Here is a 16,820-nt window from a genome sequence, read left to right on the forward strand (position 1 = left end):
TTCCTTAGAAAAAGTCCAAACTCTCTGTCTCTCTGTCTCTCTCTCCAACCGTTCACTTTGGAAAATTACAAAATGACAGACAGAGAAAGAGAGTTTTGGGTTTTGTTTTTATACGAGGAGGAGGTCGGAGCTGAGGTTGTTGTTTGTTTTAGGTTCGGATTTATACGAGGCTGGTGTGGTTATTGTTTTTTTTTAATAGGTTCGGTAACGTTCGTCCAAAGCGAAAGGTGTCAAATTACGGTTTTGCGTGTTGTATGTGGCCTTTTGTGACTAGTTAATCTAATATAATGCAGCCTATTGACCAAAAAAAGAGAAAAAAGAAAAGAAAAGACTGACCGCATTATGACCTACTTCCCTTTCTCCTTTTTCTTTTATTTTTTCTTTTCTACCTTCTCGCAGCAGTCAGCTTATATAGGAGGAAATTACTTCTGGGAGCCTCTTATTGAAGATACAGACCTCTCTTCTATCTTCATCCTTGTTAATTAATGTTACTTGCAAAAATGGAGTACAAATGGTCTTTGATAATATTGGCATTTGTAGTAGTGCCTGTGAATTGTAACTATTCTTCACTGGAGAAATGTTATCACTGCCCTACCAATCCAGAGGCTTCAACCCAAGGCCGTCATTTGGAGGGGATGTCAGGTACCAAACAATGCTGTAAAGGGGAAGTTCATGAGTACTTCAAGAGCACCCATTATAAGAAAACCATCTCAAAAGGTAACTCGGTTGAGGTCCAAGAAAGCAGCTCCCACGAGGAGTACCACTCATTTATCTCTGCCTGTGCTCACTACCAGCCCTATGGCTTTGGTAATACCTACATCAACGGGAACTTCTTTGGAGACATGGAAGTCGCAGCTTTTCTTGCCCATCTTGACAGCACAATTTACTGTGAGTACCTACTTCTTCAGAGTTTCTGTGTTTTAATGGTTGAATTTAATTGTCTGTGTTGAAGGACTTCTTTTCTGTCTCTTTGATGTCATTTAATATTTATAGCTAGGATTTGGGGTTAATCAAGGATTTAAAATTCCAATAATACAAAACCTGGGTTTTGCCCACTATTCACTCTCCGATTGGGGCAAGAATTGCTCCTTGGAGCTCCACAATCGGCCCAAGAACACCGATCTCATTACAAATCTAACTTTAGACCATGTGAGTTGACTTAGCTAGTTAATGTTATATATATATATATATATATATATATATATATATATTATATTTATTAAACCAAACCAGGTGTTGAATTGGCATGGTTCTTTGCTGGCAAAGCTACAAAGAGAGTATTAATTCTTTTTTAGTTTTTAGTTTTAGGACATTTTAATTTTCTAATACAATGAAATAAATTGAAATCCCGTAATTTGAAAATTAATAACCAAGCAAAAGAAGTTCATAAATGCTTGGATTTTATCGTAAATCCCATCATTTATAAAATTATATTTAACAAATGTTTCACCCAAACACACGGTAGGAGTTTAAGTAAGTAAACTTGATTAGTCTGTCAAAAAAAAAAAAAAAAAAAAAGTAAACTTGATTAGAGTGTGTACTGTATTTAATTTCTTAATTTTCTTTTAATGTAGACTTAGGGGACTGCTTTGTTTGGATCTCTTTGAAGTTGAATAAATCTTAAAATATTATTAAATTTGTCCTTTTATTTTAAGTAAGTAAACTTGATTAGAGTGTGTATTGTGTTTAAATTCTTCATTTTATTTTATTGTAGACTTAGGGGATTGCTTTGTTTGGATCTCTTTGAAGTTGAATAAACCTTAAAATATTATTAAATTTGTCCTTTTATTTTGAATCACTTTTTGCTACTTATTCTTAAGAATTTTTTGTTTTAATTCAACAAAACATTTGGTTAGCTAAAGATGGATATTATTATTGATTATTTAATTTGTTAAAAACATGAAATTTTAGTTTAAAATATCCAATTTAAACAAGTTTTAATTTGATAAAGTTGGAAATGGATTTTAATGCTTTAATTATTTTATGTCTTTTTGTTATTTAATCTCTTAGGAAATGATATTACAAGATATAAATGGGGATTTGTTACACTTTTACTTGATAAAAATGATTTAATTGAGAATGAATTGTAGGGACCAGATTTGAGTTCCTAGCCCAACACATAGATGGACTAAGACCCGAAAAGTCCAAAACAATGAATTTATAGAGAATTGGTTAGAAAACTGGGCTTTAGTTAACCGAACAACGAGTTAGATAGGTTTGAAGACAAAAGAATAAAAATACACAAGTGTAAACTGAAGAAAAAACGTTCTCAACGAAATCCGAGGACACTGGTTCTTATATAAAGTTCTTAGGTAATGTTACAAATTTGATTGTAGACTGTTACAGTGTTTCTTTCCTAGATTTTCTGATCCCCTCTTCTCACCCCTTCCCTCACCTTTTATACTGTCTTTCATTTTCATCTTCACCTTCTACATGCATGCTAAACGGTCGGTTTGGATACTTGTCCCATCAGCACTTCCCATATGTCCTTATGTAGTAGCTGTAAGGCTAAAATCAACTATTCAAGCATCATCTCCATATTAATGCTGCCATAGAGTTAGCTGCAATGCATTTAATGCGGAGGCAGTAACTTTCACCTAAGATATTTAGGAACTCCACCTTATCTGATATCTCTGCAATGCTTGTCCGCTCCAATTGAATTTTCGGGGTCGTCACCCTTGTTGCTAAACCATCTCCCAGGACCTCGGCTAAGTTTGGTTGGGGACGTTTTCATCCTCGTCACACTCTCTGGAGCTATTATGACCAAATCTCATCTTTTTATTTTTCAACAAAGTCTCTTCTGACAAAGGCTCCTCCTCCTCGGGCGAGTCCTTGTCCTCAGCTTGGGCCATAGGCCCAATATACAGGTAGATAATGAACCTCAGGGCCCAAGGGCCCTACAAATTTTATATATAAAAAAATGTTTACTTTCTAATTTGAGTTTTCAACTATAGGATAAAGTTCAATTTGGTTCCTTAACTTTGAAAATTTAGTATTTCAATTAAGTATGCCATTTTAGTCCCTCAACTTTCAAAATCAAGTAAAAGAAAAACATTTCAAAGCCAAATCAATTTCATCTTTGAATATTGTCGTCATTTAAATTTTAATAAAATTAATTAATGTGACAAATAAAACACAAGTAAAAAGGTTATTATAGAATTTGTTTGGGTCTTGGAGGCCAAGCTGGAATGAGATATATGATTCAAATCTTAATATACTTTTTGAACCCTACCTTTTTTTAAGCAAATGAATGAAGCGGTGGCCTGTGAGTCTACTCTTATAGTTGGAACTAAATTAATTTGGGCACTACCTATATATAAGTGAGATTCTTTTCTCCAATTAAGTTGAAACTAAATTAATTTGGAGCTCTATTTATCGATGACGTGGTTGTTTGTAATTACAATTGTATTTCAACAAATGACAATAATCCTCTTGTTGCTCAATGTCTATGCAAAGTAAAAATGGATGATATTTTTCAGGTGGAAATCAAGTGGCCACCATGGAACAATTAGCCCAGGGTTCATGCTACAATAACGAAATGAATTTCAACTTGAATTACTGTGATGAACACTACACAAATATTTATCCTTGTGCACCTGGAGTTGCATACTATGGTCGAGGTTTTCTACCTATTTATTGGTATCTACCTTTTCAATTACACCTAACAATGATCATACATCCTTTATATCTTTACATGTGAATTATTTTATCATCTTACATTATTCAGTTTAATCCTAAGTTGAAACTTTGTTGAAATTTTCATGCTTGTCTATTAAAGAAACATCAAAATGAGATCCTCCTTTAGCATAATCCAAATATGATTAACTAAGTGGTGCATTCTTCAAATAAAATTTATATGCAACCTGCTTTTTAGTAAAACTAAATACAGGCATTGTGTTACTTAAAAGACATAAAAATTTTAATTTAGAACCCTAAGACATGTACGTCTTTTGTTTTCTGCCTTAAAACAATTTATTGTAGATCAATTGATAGTTTGCATACCACATTCCAAATGATTTTTTTTTTATGCTTTAAATAGGAACTACAATTATGGAAAAGCAAGTAAAGATTTGAATGTTGATTTGTTGAGCCATCCAGAATATATTGACCAAAATACGACCTTGGCCTTCCAAGTTTCACTTTGGAGGTGGATGACACCAATTAAGGAGAACCAGCCTTCAGCACACAATGTCTTTATTGGTTACTTGGAACCCACCAAGAATGACACTTCAACCAATGGAGTTTCTGGTTTTGGTGCCACCATGAAGGTACTTTACGGAGATCTTGTTTGTGGTCAAGATGATAATGAGTCCATGAATAACATCATCTCTAATTACCTACATTACCTTGATACAATGGGTGTTGCTCAAGAAGAAGCAAGATCTTATGAAGTGCTTAGTTGTGCTAAGCAGATTGCTTCCAATCCACCATTTTCCTCGTATCCTTAAGCTTTGTTTGGTGTTTATGAATTATTTTGTATGGACCATATCTAAACTTTTCTATGTTTTTATAATTAGTATGTAACTCGCACCATGTAAGGACACTTTTTCTTTTTCTTTTTTCTTTTTGTTAAAGAAAATAATTGAGAAGAAAATAGCAGTTAAGCAAAAGATATCCTTATGTTTAGTCGCAAACAACTTAGTATATTTCCTAACCATCTATAAAAATGATAAATCCAATTGAAATCTGTCACATATCCAGCGTGGAAATTATACTTTTCCACCCAAACTATCACTTTGATTACACTTTACTCCTTGAATTATTAAAATTTACGATTGACCCCCAAAATTGTAACACTATTTTAATGTCTCCCTTACCGTCTGTTTTAACATTAAGGCTAACAAAATTTAGTATTGAATGACCAATTTACCCTCAACTTTCTGTTTTGAAGAGAATGGTAAATTGATCTTTCAATAATAAACTTCATTAAGCTTAACATCAAAACAAATGGCAAGAGATTAAGTGTAACGTATTTTTAAAATTTTGGGGTTAATCGTGCATTCCAATAGTTCAAAAGGTTGAATGTAATTGGGGTGATAATTTATGATGGAAAAGTGTAATTTATCACTATCAAATTTATACACTTAAATAAAAACTTAATATAAACATATTGTTGCCACTATCTCTATGCAACTGAATGCACCAACTAATTATCTTCAAAAGACCCATCAAAAAAAAAAAAAAATTATCTTCAAAAGATGTATAAAGTAGAAATAACAAAGATTTTCAAGGAATGTATTAAAATAAAATAAATGTCATCTTCATCAGTTGGACCCCAGAATGAGTAGGAAGCATAAAAATTGTTTTGTAGCCATAGGAATTATAAGTATGCTTCAATACGGGAATTTATGGTGCGTTTGGATACCGTTTATTTTGCTGAAAACTAAAAACAATAAAAAAATAATTTTTGGTTACTATTCACTACTGAATGCACCAACTATTCATGCATGGGACATGAACAGTGCAAGTGGCACTGGTCAAAAAAAAAAAAAAAAGGCAAAACCCTAAACGTGGACGTGGGATTCAAACGGGTACTTAAATGAAAGAGGGGGAACAAAAAATAGAAGAAAGAAAGGCATATACAATGCATCCTACTTGTAAAGGTTCTCAGATCCCTTGTATTCCATCCCTTGAATATTCTTCCAATCATGTATTTATTTGGCATTAGCTTTTTTGAGTTTTTGAGTTTTTGCTAATTTTTTTTTTTTTTTTGGTTGAAAGTGACTTAAAGTATACATGAACTTGATAAAGTGAGGGTTTAAAAAGAAAATTGTACATGAACAAAATAAGCTAAAATCTAAATAAAGACTCGAGGCAAACAAAAAAACTGCTTGACTCATTGTAAGTTATTAAAGCACTAGTATTAGATATGCTAAATGCTAAAATTTTAACATTTAGCTGATCAAACACCAAAAATTAACCTACAAGAGATGTCTCAAATGCCAAAAAATTTTAGCATTTGTGACTATACCATTCTAGTAGTAAAAGAGTATCGACCCAAATGCTAAAAATAAAAAACTTTTTTTTTTTTCATTCTCCAGTCTTCTTCTTTCTTCTTCTTCTTCTTCTTCTTCTTCTCTCTCTCTCTCTCTCTCTCTCTCTCTCTCTCTCTCTCTCTCTCTCTCTCTCTCTCTCATAAACCAACGTTCAACCTCTCACTTCCATCGCTTGTGATCTCGCCATTGCCACCTCGTATCTTAATCTCTTTCTAACTCGATCTCTCTCTCTAATCGATATGGGTTTTTTGGGTATGTTGAACATGGGTTCAATGGGTTTGATCTAGGTTTGGAGGTTGTTATTTGGGATTGTTAATCATGGGTTTAGTGGGTTTAATTTGAAGGTTGTTGATATGGGCTGTAGTGTTGGTAGTTATGGGTGGCGGTGGTGGTTACGTTAGTTGTTGGTGGTGGTGATTGGGTTGCTAAGTTTTTTTGGTTGGGTTGGATTGCTTTTGTTTTAGGCAAAGTTCTAATGGATTTTGGTTTGAAATGTTTGTTCCATTAATATGGTGATGGTGGTGGGTTCTAGTGGTGGCTAGTTGATTGTTGCTTGTGGGAGTGGCGATGAGTTTTTTTTTTTTTTTTTAAAAAAAAACAAAAAGTAGGAATTTCTTAAAAAAAAAAGTTATTTTAATAGTTGATGTGCTAAAGTAAGAAATGTGATATAAGGTGTATTGTAAATACTTCTACGCTAAAATAAATAAAGTAATTTTTAGTATGTTATAATAAGATATTTTTAAAAAAATAATATCTCATATTAATGCTCTTAACAACATCAAAATAGAAAATGGGGTAGTTGATTGAGTGGGCCCGAAGATGAAACTATTATATAATATCAAACAAATGTTAATATCTTATTAAGATAAATCTAAAATGTTTCATAGGATAATAAAATTAAGGAATTAACATATAAGCTAATTATTTGGGCTTGAAACTATTCTAAGTAAATATTCTCTAATCCAATTTTAATATCATGAACAACTTCAAACCAAGGTATAGAACTTTTTTTTTTTTTTAATTTTTTTATAGAAATAATGGAGATATGTTACCTGATTTTTATTGAAACTAATGCAAACTTGCATGATGCATGGAAAAGTTTGACAATTTGTTTTGTTATTAAGTGAAAAATGATAATAGTAGATGAGACTTATAAGTGTTAGTCCCAAAACTTTCTTAATATGAAGTGATTATTTTCTAACAAAGCATAATTGATATAACATATTGGATTTTCTAAGTTAAGCTATCTATATTTGTTATTGATTTGGTAAAGTCTTTTGTGGTTGAATAAAAAATTTGAGATTTGATCTCTACTTGCGCCAAAAACTAATTTGTATTTTTGATAATTTGTTTTGTTATTAAGTGAAAAATGAGAATATTAGATAAGACTTATAAGTGTTAGTCCCAAAAATTTCTTAACATGATGTGATTATTTTTTATGAAAGTATAATTGATATAACATATTAGATTTTCTAAGTTAAGCTATCTATATTTGTTATTAAATTGGTAAAGTCTTTTGTGGTTGAATAAAAAATTTGAGATTTGATCCCTGCTTGCACTAAAAACTGATTGATGTTTTTGATAATTTGTTTTGTTATTAAGTGAAAAATGAGAATAGTAGATAAGACTTATAAGTGTTAGTCCCAAAAATTTCTTAATATGATGTGATTATTTTCTATCAAAGTATAATTGATATAACATATTAGATTTTCTAAGCTAAGCTATCTATATTTGTTATTGAATTGGTAAAATCTTTTGTAGTTGAATAAAAAATTTGGAGTTTGATCTCTGCTAGGTGTGTGCATGGGTCGGGTTGGGTCGGGTCGAGTTAAGGGGATTTTTTGACCCAACTCATCATAGTGGGTTAAAAAAAATTCAACTTGACCCAACCCATCACATAAGTCCAACCCAATCCAACCCAACCCACATGGGTTGGGTTGAACCCATGAGTTGGACAATTTTTTTTTTTATTACTATTATTATTAAATTGAGCATAAAGAATATAAATATAAATATATTAAAAAAACCCAAAAATTAGTTTCAATGTAACTCCTTAAAGGCAAATAACACTAATGACTAAACGACAATAGTAATTTATTAGGGTTTGTTTGAACTAATTGGCTTTTATATAGGATAAGAAGAGTTGGTTATTTTTAAAAAAATATTAATTATATAATATATATTAAATATATGGGTGGGTCAGGTCAGGTTTGATGAGTTTGGAATTTTATGACCCATACCCAACTCGACCCGCTATCAAAAAAACCCAACTCACCAAGTCCTAAAAACCAAACCAACCTGACGGGTTGGATCGGGTCAGTTTTGGTGGATTGGCGGGTTGGCTGCACACCCCTAATCCCCGCCTACACAAAAAATTTATTGATCTTTTTGTTTGATGATAAAGAATAATTATCAAAAGTGAATATCATAAGTTGAAACTCTATATAAAAAATAAGTGTTTAATTTTTTTTTTTCTTTCAAAGGAATACAATGCATATAACATTCAATTATTATATATGGCAAGATAATTTGTAACAAAGAATTACCATCAATAAATTATGATCATTAATTTGTTTTTATCATTAATCACGTGATTCATTAAATATTATATTGACAAATATTAACAAAAATCACCTTACATCCTTAGTGCGATGGTCAATCCACAAGTATAAGTGCATATGGGGTGTGGGGTGCAAGGGTTGTGGTTTAAGTCTCCAAGAGTGAGTTTCACACACATATATACTTAGATTAGACTAGAGTAAAATTTCTATCTTGTATATAATATATATATATATATTAACAAAATATTTGATTTTTTACCATCCTAATTTCTAAAATTATTTAAAAATAAAAAGTTTAAACAACACATTAACCTTCATCCATACGGATTGAAATTTGGTGTCGGTGCAATCCATCACACAAAATTTCAATTTTAAAAAACTTTTCAACTTTATTTTTTTTTTTAATTTAACTTTTTTGATCCCGTGGATGTTTGTGATTAGAAGTTAACTTCATTTTAATTTTTAATTACACCATTGAAAAGGTAATACACAATGCAATGACCTTAGGGACTGTTTGGTTTCAAAAAGTGATATATCCACTTTTCATTTTATTTATTCTATATTGAAATCTTGAATTTGATAGAAAAAAAAAATACTTATTTTCACTAGTAGTATTTGGTAAGTTGTTTTGAATACATAATTTAGATATAGAATATACTTATTTTCACAATATTTTCGAATATGCCATTGTATTATTTGTATTCGTATTCATAAAAAACAAAAATGCTAAAAAGTTGTATTCATTTTTTATATTCAAATCCAAATTTTAGGATATTAAAAATGAAATCTGAATACAAATGCTAAAACTAAATCAATTTCCCCTTTTGGATATATATTATTGTCAATTTTTTTAAAACTTTCTCTTTTCTCCTCGCGTGTGTGTTAAAAATACTTAGTATTCTCAAAAGAAAAAACACTGGGTTAATTCTACATTGGAAAATGAGTATGACTTAAAGAGATTTAAAACTTGTGCCATGTATTTAAGAGTTAGATCATTTTGGATATACATTACTGTCAGTTTTTTTAAGACGTCTTCCCCTCTTCTCGTGTGTATTAAAAATACTTAGTATTTTTTTTAAAAAAATAAAATAAAATAAGATTCCCTAAAAACTAAAAATGAAAACAAAAATGACTTTAAGCTAACCAAACAGTCCCTTAACTCTTGCACCGAATCTCAATCCCATCCATACGGGCTGACCCATGAGCCATAATCAAGTCCAAACAAAGAAAATCTTGGTCAACCATTCAAAACTCGCAGCCTCCACCCCAACCTCTTCACCCTCCTCATTCATTATCCATCTTCTCCAACCAGCAACAGCTCCAAAACCCAAAACCCAAAAAACAAAAACAAAAAAATCAATGGAGATCTCATCTATTTGTCTCTCTCCAGTCTCTACTTCCATTCCAAGAGTAACCCCACCTTCTCTCCCCTTCTCTTCTTCCAACTCCACCTTCTTCACCAGCAATGCCACCCTCACTTTCTTCAACAAAACCAAGCCCAACAGCAACACTCTGGTACTGGGTGGAGCTACAACCAGGATCAGAGTTGAGAGAGCAAGAAAGGGTCTGACTTGTAACGCTTTGTTCGGTCTTGGAGTGCCTGAGCTGGCTGTTATTGCTGGTGTTGCAGCTCTGGTTTTTGGGCCCAAGAAGTTGCCTGAAGTAGGAAAGAGTATTGGCAAGACTGTCAAGAGCTTCCAACAGGTTTGTAAGTTCAAATTAAGTCAGTTTATTTTGTTGGGATATGAATGAAAGTTTTGGTTTTTAATGTTGTTTGGTTCTCTGGAAAATGAAAAGGGGAGAATCTTATACTCAAGAATTCCATATGCAATAATGTGAGAAATTCGATTTACAATGAAACTTAATGTACTTGTTAAGAAAAACTTATCAAGAAAATATAGTTGTTGAGAAAAGTGAGGAAAAGGGTAGCAAAGAAAATTGGTATCCTATGGCTTATCCACAAAAAAAGGAAGAGAAAATTGGTGTCTTATGTTTTTATATGTTGTTTTGGTTTCCAAAAGAAATGGCAAACTGAACTGAAGGAAGCTTAATACTTGTATTGGGGTATGATTGAGGGCAAAAAGGGATGCTGAATTAAAGAAAAAGAAAGCTTGAAACTTGTGTTTGTAGAAATGATTTTGTTCTCTTAAATTTACTTAAAAGTTGTTTTAGGGGTCAATTGTGTGGAAGTTTCTGATTTCGTAGATAATTATGTGTTGAAACTCTTTGAATTTAAGATTATGTGTTGTCAAAGTCCAAACTTCGTATTATTGGAATACATATTCATTTGCTCCTTGTGAAATTGTTTTAAATTTTGATGTCTTACTATTATGCTTTATTACAAAGGTACAGAAAGAAATTCTTGTACTGAGATATTCTATATGATTGCATTTTGTTTGTCATATCATGAGTTTTCTGTGAAATATTTGATCGTACCAGCTGTCATTAACTTATTATCTATTTTGGTATTTCAAAGTTCAGTTTAGTTTTAACTTTTAGGTGAATTCGTGGGGGTGATATATGGATTAGTTTCATTCTTGCTATTAACATCTGGAATTGATTTCAGAAAATATTTTGGTTGATGATAATGTAAGGACCTATTCCTAATCCTTGACACTCCCCCTCTGTGTTTGAGGGAGAGAAGGTTAGATGTTAAGGGAAAGAACAACCATGAATAAATGCTTTCAAATGAATCAAACCGATCAGCTTTTTGTTAACAATGGCAGTCCAGTAATTTGAGCTTATTCCTTAGCGCTTCCTGGTAAAATTGAATTCCTGAAATTTACTTTATTATATATGATAATGTTAAGGTTTCTTTTTATGAAGGAAAACTAATCAAAATAGAAGATTTGCCTTTCTAGGTACCCTCCCTCCTGACTCTCTCAATAGGACTTTTAGAGGACTTTAAGCCTAAGGAAGGACTTCATGCAGATGATTCCTATGCTATCTAATGACTGCTGAATCTTTGAAAACATTTTAGCATAACTATAACAACTTTGCATTAGTAGTCAGTATCTTGATTAAGCTGTGCCTTATGCTGTATGGACTTGAGTGACCAAGTAGGGGCTTTGGATGCTAGTATGTGCCACATTATTCAAAGAGTTTCTACCATTTTGGAGTGTATGGTAGCCATACTACCCTTCCCATCTCATGCAGTGCGGACATGGGGCATGGGTATGGTAGGTTGAATTGAAGGGTGTAGCTAAAATAGGCTCAGACTTTGGCAATGAAGTTCACATGATTTTTTCATCTTCAACTTTACAAAGTAATGCTCATCCTGCTTGCAACATCTAGACAGACACAGGATACTTTTGTCCAGCCATGTACTTTGTGGTGCTCCAACCTGCTATAAAAGCATCCATAATCTGTCTCCATTTCAAGGCCTTACAAACTTGACACGTATTCAGTACTTTGGTATTTACTCTTAGCCCATACACTAACCATATAGAAGCATTGAAACTACAAGTCTACAACTAAGGTAAAGATCCACATACCATTTTCAGGGGGCTAAGGAAGAGGAATAATTGTACCTTATGTATAGGTATGCAATTTTTTGTTTTTAAGATAAGTAATAATTTTTACTGGAAACACAGGAGGTATATGCACACTGTAAAGTCCACAAATAAGAATTTCAGCTCAATAACTGAGACCTTCATGTCATTGAATGTACAGTTATTCCTCCCCCCCATGTTACCCACATTAGAGAAAAAGGAAGTGTATCCCTATGTGCAAGATGATTCTTATCAGAACACATAATCAGGAGTAATTGTCAAATAAAAAGGGACCCATTTTCTCTGGCATTGATTATTTGTTTGAATTGACCTGTGTGCAGTGGAAGCCTATATAGCTCTAATATGAAATACAAAACCATAGTTACATATACAAATATAGTTACAAAAAAGTCTTAAAGAATTATTTATACTACTATATTTCTATAAGGACAAAATTTAGGTACTGTTCTTTAGGTTCCCCTCTTAAGATTCAGCCATGTAGCTACTTAACTAAAAAATACACTTCCATCCCATAAGGAAAAATCCACATGACAGAATCTTAAAAGGAGAATCTAAGGAACAGCACCTAAATACTGTACCTAAGTCTTCCCCTTTCTATAATAATACCAAGTCAGGGTCTAAAGGTATGGTCTGGATTTTCCCATAATAGGAAACTTAAAAGATGAGAAACACATCTGTCTTTCCATCCTTCCCTCACACAAATTGGAGAACCTGCTTCTTTACTGAAATGGCAGCTCTAGGGCTTAGTTAATAGAATTGACTTTATAGACTGTTTGTAATGACATTTTAAGTGGTTCTTTGAGTCTTTTCTATGCTGGGGACTATGGAGACAGACAGATGAGAAGGAGACAGGTTGGCATCATTTTTGGGATATATGAGAAAAGGTTGCATTTTCCACATGGTGAATGATGTGGAAAGGTGGGAATCTGAATCTGCTTGGTTTGTTAAACATCGAACAGGATACCCAGAGTCAACCAGCTCATCTTTTTCATAGTGTAGAGAGGATATTTGTAGGAAGATGCGTTTTCTTTTTCTTTTGTGGTTGGATTTGTATAAAGGTTAGGCTTTCAGAACAGGGAGAGAGAGAGAGAGATATGAGGAGAACTGTGAATCTTTGTTAAATGGTCAAGATTGAGTAAGGGCATTTTTATCTAAAGATTTTTTCCTATGAGGGATCAGAAGAACTTGATATTGGTGCAGGGTGGAAACGTGTATGTAATAAGTAGTATTTTCCTTAAATGGTCAGGATTGAGTGATGACATTTTTATCCAAAGATTTTATCCTACAAGGGTTCGGAAGAAGTTGATATTGGTGCAAACATATATGTAATAAGTTGTATTTTCCTTGAAAAGCTGTGTAGATGACTGGGGCAACAACATTTTAGCTGAACTGACATTTTCTACCCATTCTTAAGAATTTCATTCTTGAATTAAAATCTTATTTGCAACGATATCCTCCCTCTGTAAGTTCATCCCTTGTATTCAGAAAAATAATTTTTGGGGAGGAGGGTGCAGGGATTGTTTTCTGTTGTTCAAAAAGGATGGGCTAGGAGTTCCAAAAACAAACATGAAAGAATGCATAAAATTTCACATCTGCTTCATAATCACTGAACAATTCATAGACTTAAAATAAATGCCTACAGTTTCTGTGAGCATTGATATAGAGGAGTGAAACTTAACCTGTCTACAAATGCTTAAAATGAATGCCTAAACAGAGTGACACATAGCCTATGCTCTCTGATGTGCAGCAAGCAATGTGCTTTGATATGGAATCATGTTGCAAGTTGCAGCTTTTTCCTTTTTGATTCCCAAGTTTAGATATACATAGATGAAGTTTCCAACTTATTATTGGCTGATAGTTCTGTGCCTTCTACCCTGGTAGCCTTATCTGGAAAACCCAACATATGGCCCTCTGAAGGACATGGTATAGAGGCTGAGAGAGAGAGAGATGCTAGTGAAACATAAAGGCCCTGAATGTTGTATTAGTGCATTTTATACTGTGTTATGACAACCCAGCTGCTGTTGTAATCTTTTGAAAATAACCTATACTGCAGGAGAAATTGAAAATGAGTTCATTTATTGTAATCAATATCATGCAATGCAGTAGTTAAAAATTTGTACTAAGTAAATGGTATGCCTCATTTAACTGCCAATTGGGATATAAGTGGAGAGGAATAGTGAATCTATCTTAAACCCAATGTGAATCGATTAGACATGATGGATTGATCAAGTTCCAGAAATCTCGCAGACATAAAAATAGTGTGTGGTTATGTACTAGTTACATACGCAATTGGGCACTCCACAAAAGTGGCAGAACAAAGAAACAAAGAAATTGATCTTTTAGGAGGCTTTTCCATTGACATGTTATTGCCCAATTGTCATTTCTTGGTCAAAACTTGATCATTAATCATTGTGCTTGCCACACGTGCTGAAAATTAGTGGAATCTGTATCATCCAATGTTTTTAGCCATTTTCTTGTTTATAATGGAAGTATTTGATTTTTCTGTCAATCTTGTAGGCAGCAAAAGAGTTTGAGTCTGAGCTTAAAAAAGAACCTGATTCCATAACAGAGCCTCCTGTCGAGAAACCTACGGCTGTCAGTGAAGAGGAGAAACAAGATATCAAGGTTTCAAGCACAAAGGAGAGTGTATGATATTTGTAGAAATGTCATTTGGTACACTGTTTCAGTTTTCCACTATTGTATTAATGGTTTTAGTAAAATTATTCATATCCAGTGTAGATCAGTCATGTAAGAAATTTCCTTCAAGTTTAAGATCATGCTTGCTAAGGCATAACTAGCTTATCTAGAGCTTTACATTGGGTTAGAAGACCAAGTTTTACATAGCAATTGAAGGTCGGCATAATCAACTACTCCATTATTTTCAAACCAATCAATTTTTCATTTGATTTTTCTCTGCTTCCCTAAGCTAATTTGTCTTCCAAAAAATATACTCGAGTATATTTTAGAAATAGTTGCCTGGATCAATGACGGTACAACCCAGTGGGGGGCACAAGTCTTTCTACTCTTGTAAATGTGTCATCTTGTTGTAGGGCATAATGATAATTATGTTGTACGGTCACAAAACACCCTCAATTTTCTTTATATATTATAATGTGCTACAGAATAGTGTACTTCTAATGTTACTTGAACATAAAATTGGTGGTGTTTTTGGTTTGTGATCATGTGCAATATCCGAGTTATTAAACTGGATGTTATATGTGTGTATATATATATATATATATATATATATATATATATATATATATATTTTGTGGATTAATAGAAAATTGGATGTTATTTAAACATAAAATTGGTAGTGTTTTTTTGGATTGAGATTATGTGCAATTAGGGGTGTTTATCAAACCGCACAAATTGTAAAAACCGCACCAAAATCGCTAGGAAAATGGCATAACCGCACCGTACTGCACTGCAAGTAAGTGCAGTGTAGTTTGTGGTTTTATAATTAAAAAAATCATACAAACCACATCGCACTACACTCTCTCTATATATTAATATAGTTATTTTTTAATATTAAATATATTATTAATAGTATAGTAAACCTAGTTTTCAAAAAGAAAAAAAAAAGTTTATTAACCCTAGCAAGGGTTGACTAAGAAAGCCAACCGAAAATAAAGAAAAACTAGCTCAATAGTTTAAAACTTAGCCCAAAACAAAGGAAATAATAAGTTTGGACTGAGTAGGAAAAGCCAAAAATTTGAAAAATATATTGGTTTTAAACCATTCAAACTAAATACATGAGGTATTAAATTTGATAATGGTACATTATTTAAAATTTAAAATTTAAATGGTGTGGTAGATATAAAAACAAAACATTGACTATGAAATGAAGAGGATCCAAGTCCCTCTTTAAAGTATTATTTTTAGTTTAATATTAAAGGGTTATTGTTAAGCTTCTCTTTTTCCTATTAATCATTTTTTTGTGTGGAAATTAGTCAATACTCAATCCGTTTTTTTTTTACAACTATGGTTATTAGTGGCAATGGGCCTTGTGGTCCGTACAGCCCAGTTGCAAGGTAACATGGCTGAGCTTGGACAAGATTCTTTAGGCATCGTCAAGTTTTAGACTGGGTTCTGATTTGACAAATGTTGGTCTAAGCCGCTCAAGCTCGATTATAGAGGTTTATTTTTGCTAATTTCTTTTTATGTCCTTTGTTATTGTTTTATAACAGGGAATTTTGTTTTTTTTAATGTCCTTTGCTATAAAATAGAGACCCCTTTGCATTAGATCACAATCCAACAGGTTATATTGGTTAGAGATCAGCCCTTATGCAATTGAAAATGAATAAGGTTAGAGCCATAATTTTTTCTACAATGTACTTAGAAGTTACAACTATCAAAAACAATTTATTAATGGTAATCAATAAAACGATTGAAATGATGGATCCATACAAGAATCAATAATAAATTTAAAAAATATTATACTCACAATATTATTCTTTAAAATTAGATCTAGTTGTCTCGAGCCGACATATTTATGTTCTTGATTTTTGAATCGGCCCGAATAAATATGCAAAGTAAAAACAAAAAACAAGAAGAGGCGAGAGGGTGGTTTTTGAGTACACTTTTAAGATGACAAACTTTTGAAGTTTTAACCTTCCACTTAATGGCAATATCATTTGAGGGTAAAGTTTGATAATACTTTCTTAATAAGTCTTTAACCGCAGGATTAGTGTGGCCCCATTGGTTGGAACTTTCCAGAGGAATGAATTGAGAGGGGTTGTATCGGGAAT

General features: G+C 32.5%; 2 protein-coding genes across 2 annotated transcripts; both read left to right on the forward strand.

Moving 5' to 3' along the window:
- The first annotated feature begins 331 nt into the window (after window positions 1-331).
- On the forward strand, window positions 332-4,610 carry LOC115979419 (chitinase-like protein 1). Its single transcript, XM_031101450.1, has 3 exons — window positions 332-888; window positions 3,480-3,639; window positions 4,040-4,610. Exons 1-3 carry the CDS (start codon window positions 486-488, stop codon window positions 4,446-4,448), a joined length of 972 nt encoding a protein of 323 aa, XP_030957310.1. The 5' UTR covers window positions 332-485; the 3' UTR covers window positions 4,449-4,610.
- Window positions 4,611-9,779: 5,169 nt separating this feature from the next.
- LOC115981844 (sec-independent protein translocase protein TATA, chloroplastic) lies at window positions 9,780-14,979 on the forward strand. The gene is made up of 2 exons (XM_031104240.1): window positions 9,780-10,261; window positions 14,587-14,979. Exons 1-2 carry the CDS (start codon window positions 9,917-9,919, stop codon window positions 14,719-14,721), a joined length of 480 nt encoding a protein of 159 aa, XP_030960100.1. The 5' UTR covers window positions 9,780-9,916; the 3' UTR covers window positions 14,722-14,979.
- Window positions 14,980-16,820: the final 1,841 nt, after the last annotated feature.

Source organism: Quercus lobata, chromosome 3, assembly GCF_001633185.2.
Source record: "Quercus lobata isolate SW786 chromosome 3, ValleyOak3.0 Primary Assembly, whole genome shotgun sequence".
Classification (NCBI taxonomy): Eukaryota; Viridiplantae; Streptophyta; class Magnoliopsida; order Fagales; family Fagaceae; genus Quercus; species Quercus lobata.

Bases quoted from the DNA above. Each gene is read 5' to 3' on its own strand.
- LOC115981844 (XM_031104240.1), top strand. From the start codon at position 9,917: ATGGAGATCTCATCTATTTGTCTCTCTCCAGTCTCTACTTCCATTCCA. The intron at 10,262-14,586 runs GTTTGTAAGTTC...TCAATCTTGTAG, and splicing joins CTGTCAAGAGCTTCCAACAG to GCAGCAAAAGAGTTTGAGTC.
- LOC115979419 (XM_031101450.1), top strand. From the start codon at position 486: ATGTTACTTGCAAAAATGGAGTACAAATGGTCTTTGATAATATTGGCA. The intron at 889-3,479 runs GTGAGTACCTAC...GATATTTTTCAG, and splicing joins TCTTGACAGCACAATTTACT to GTGGAAATCAAGTGGCCACC. The intron at 3,640-4,039 runs GTATCTACCTTT...TGCTTTAAATAG, and splicing joins GGTTTTCTACCTATTTATTG to GAACTACAATTATGGAAAAG.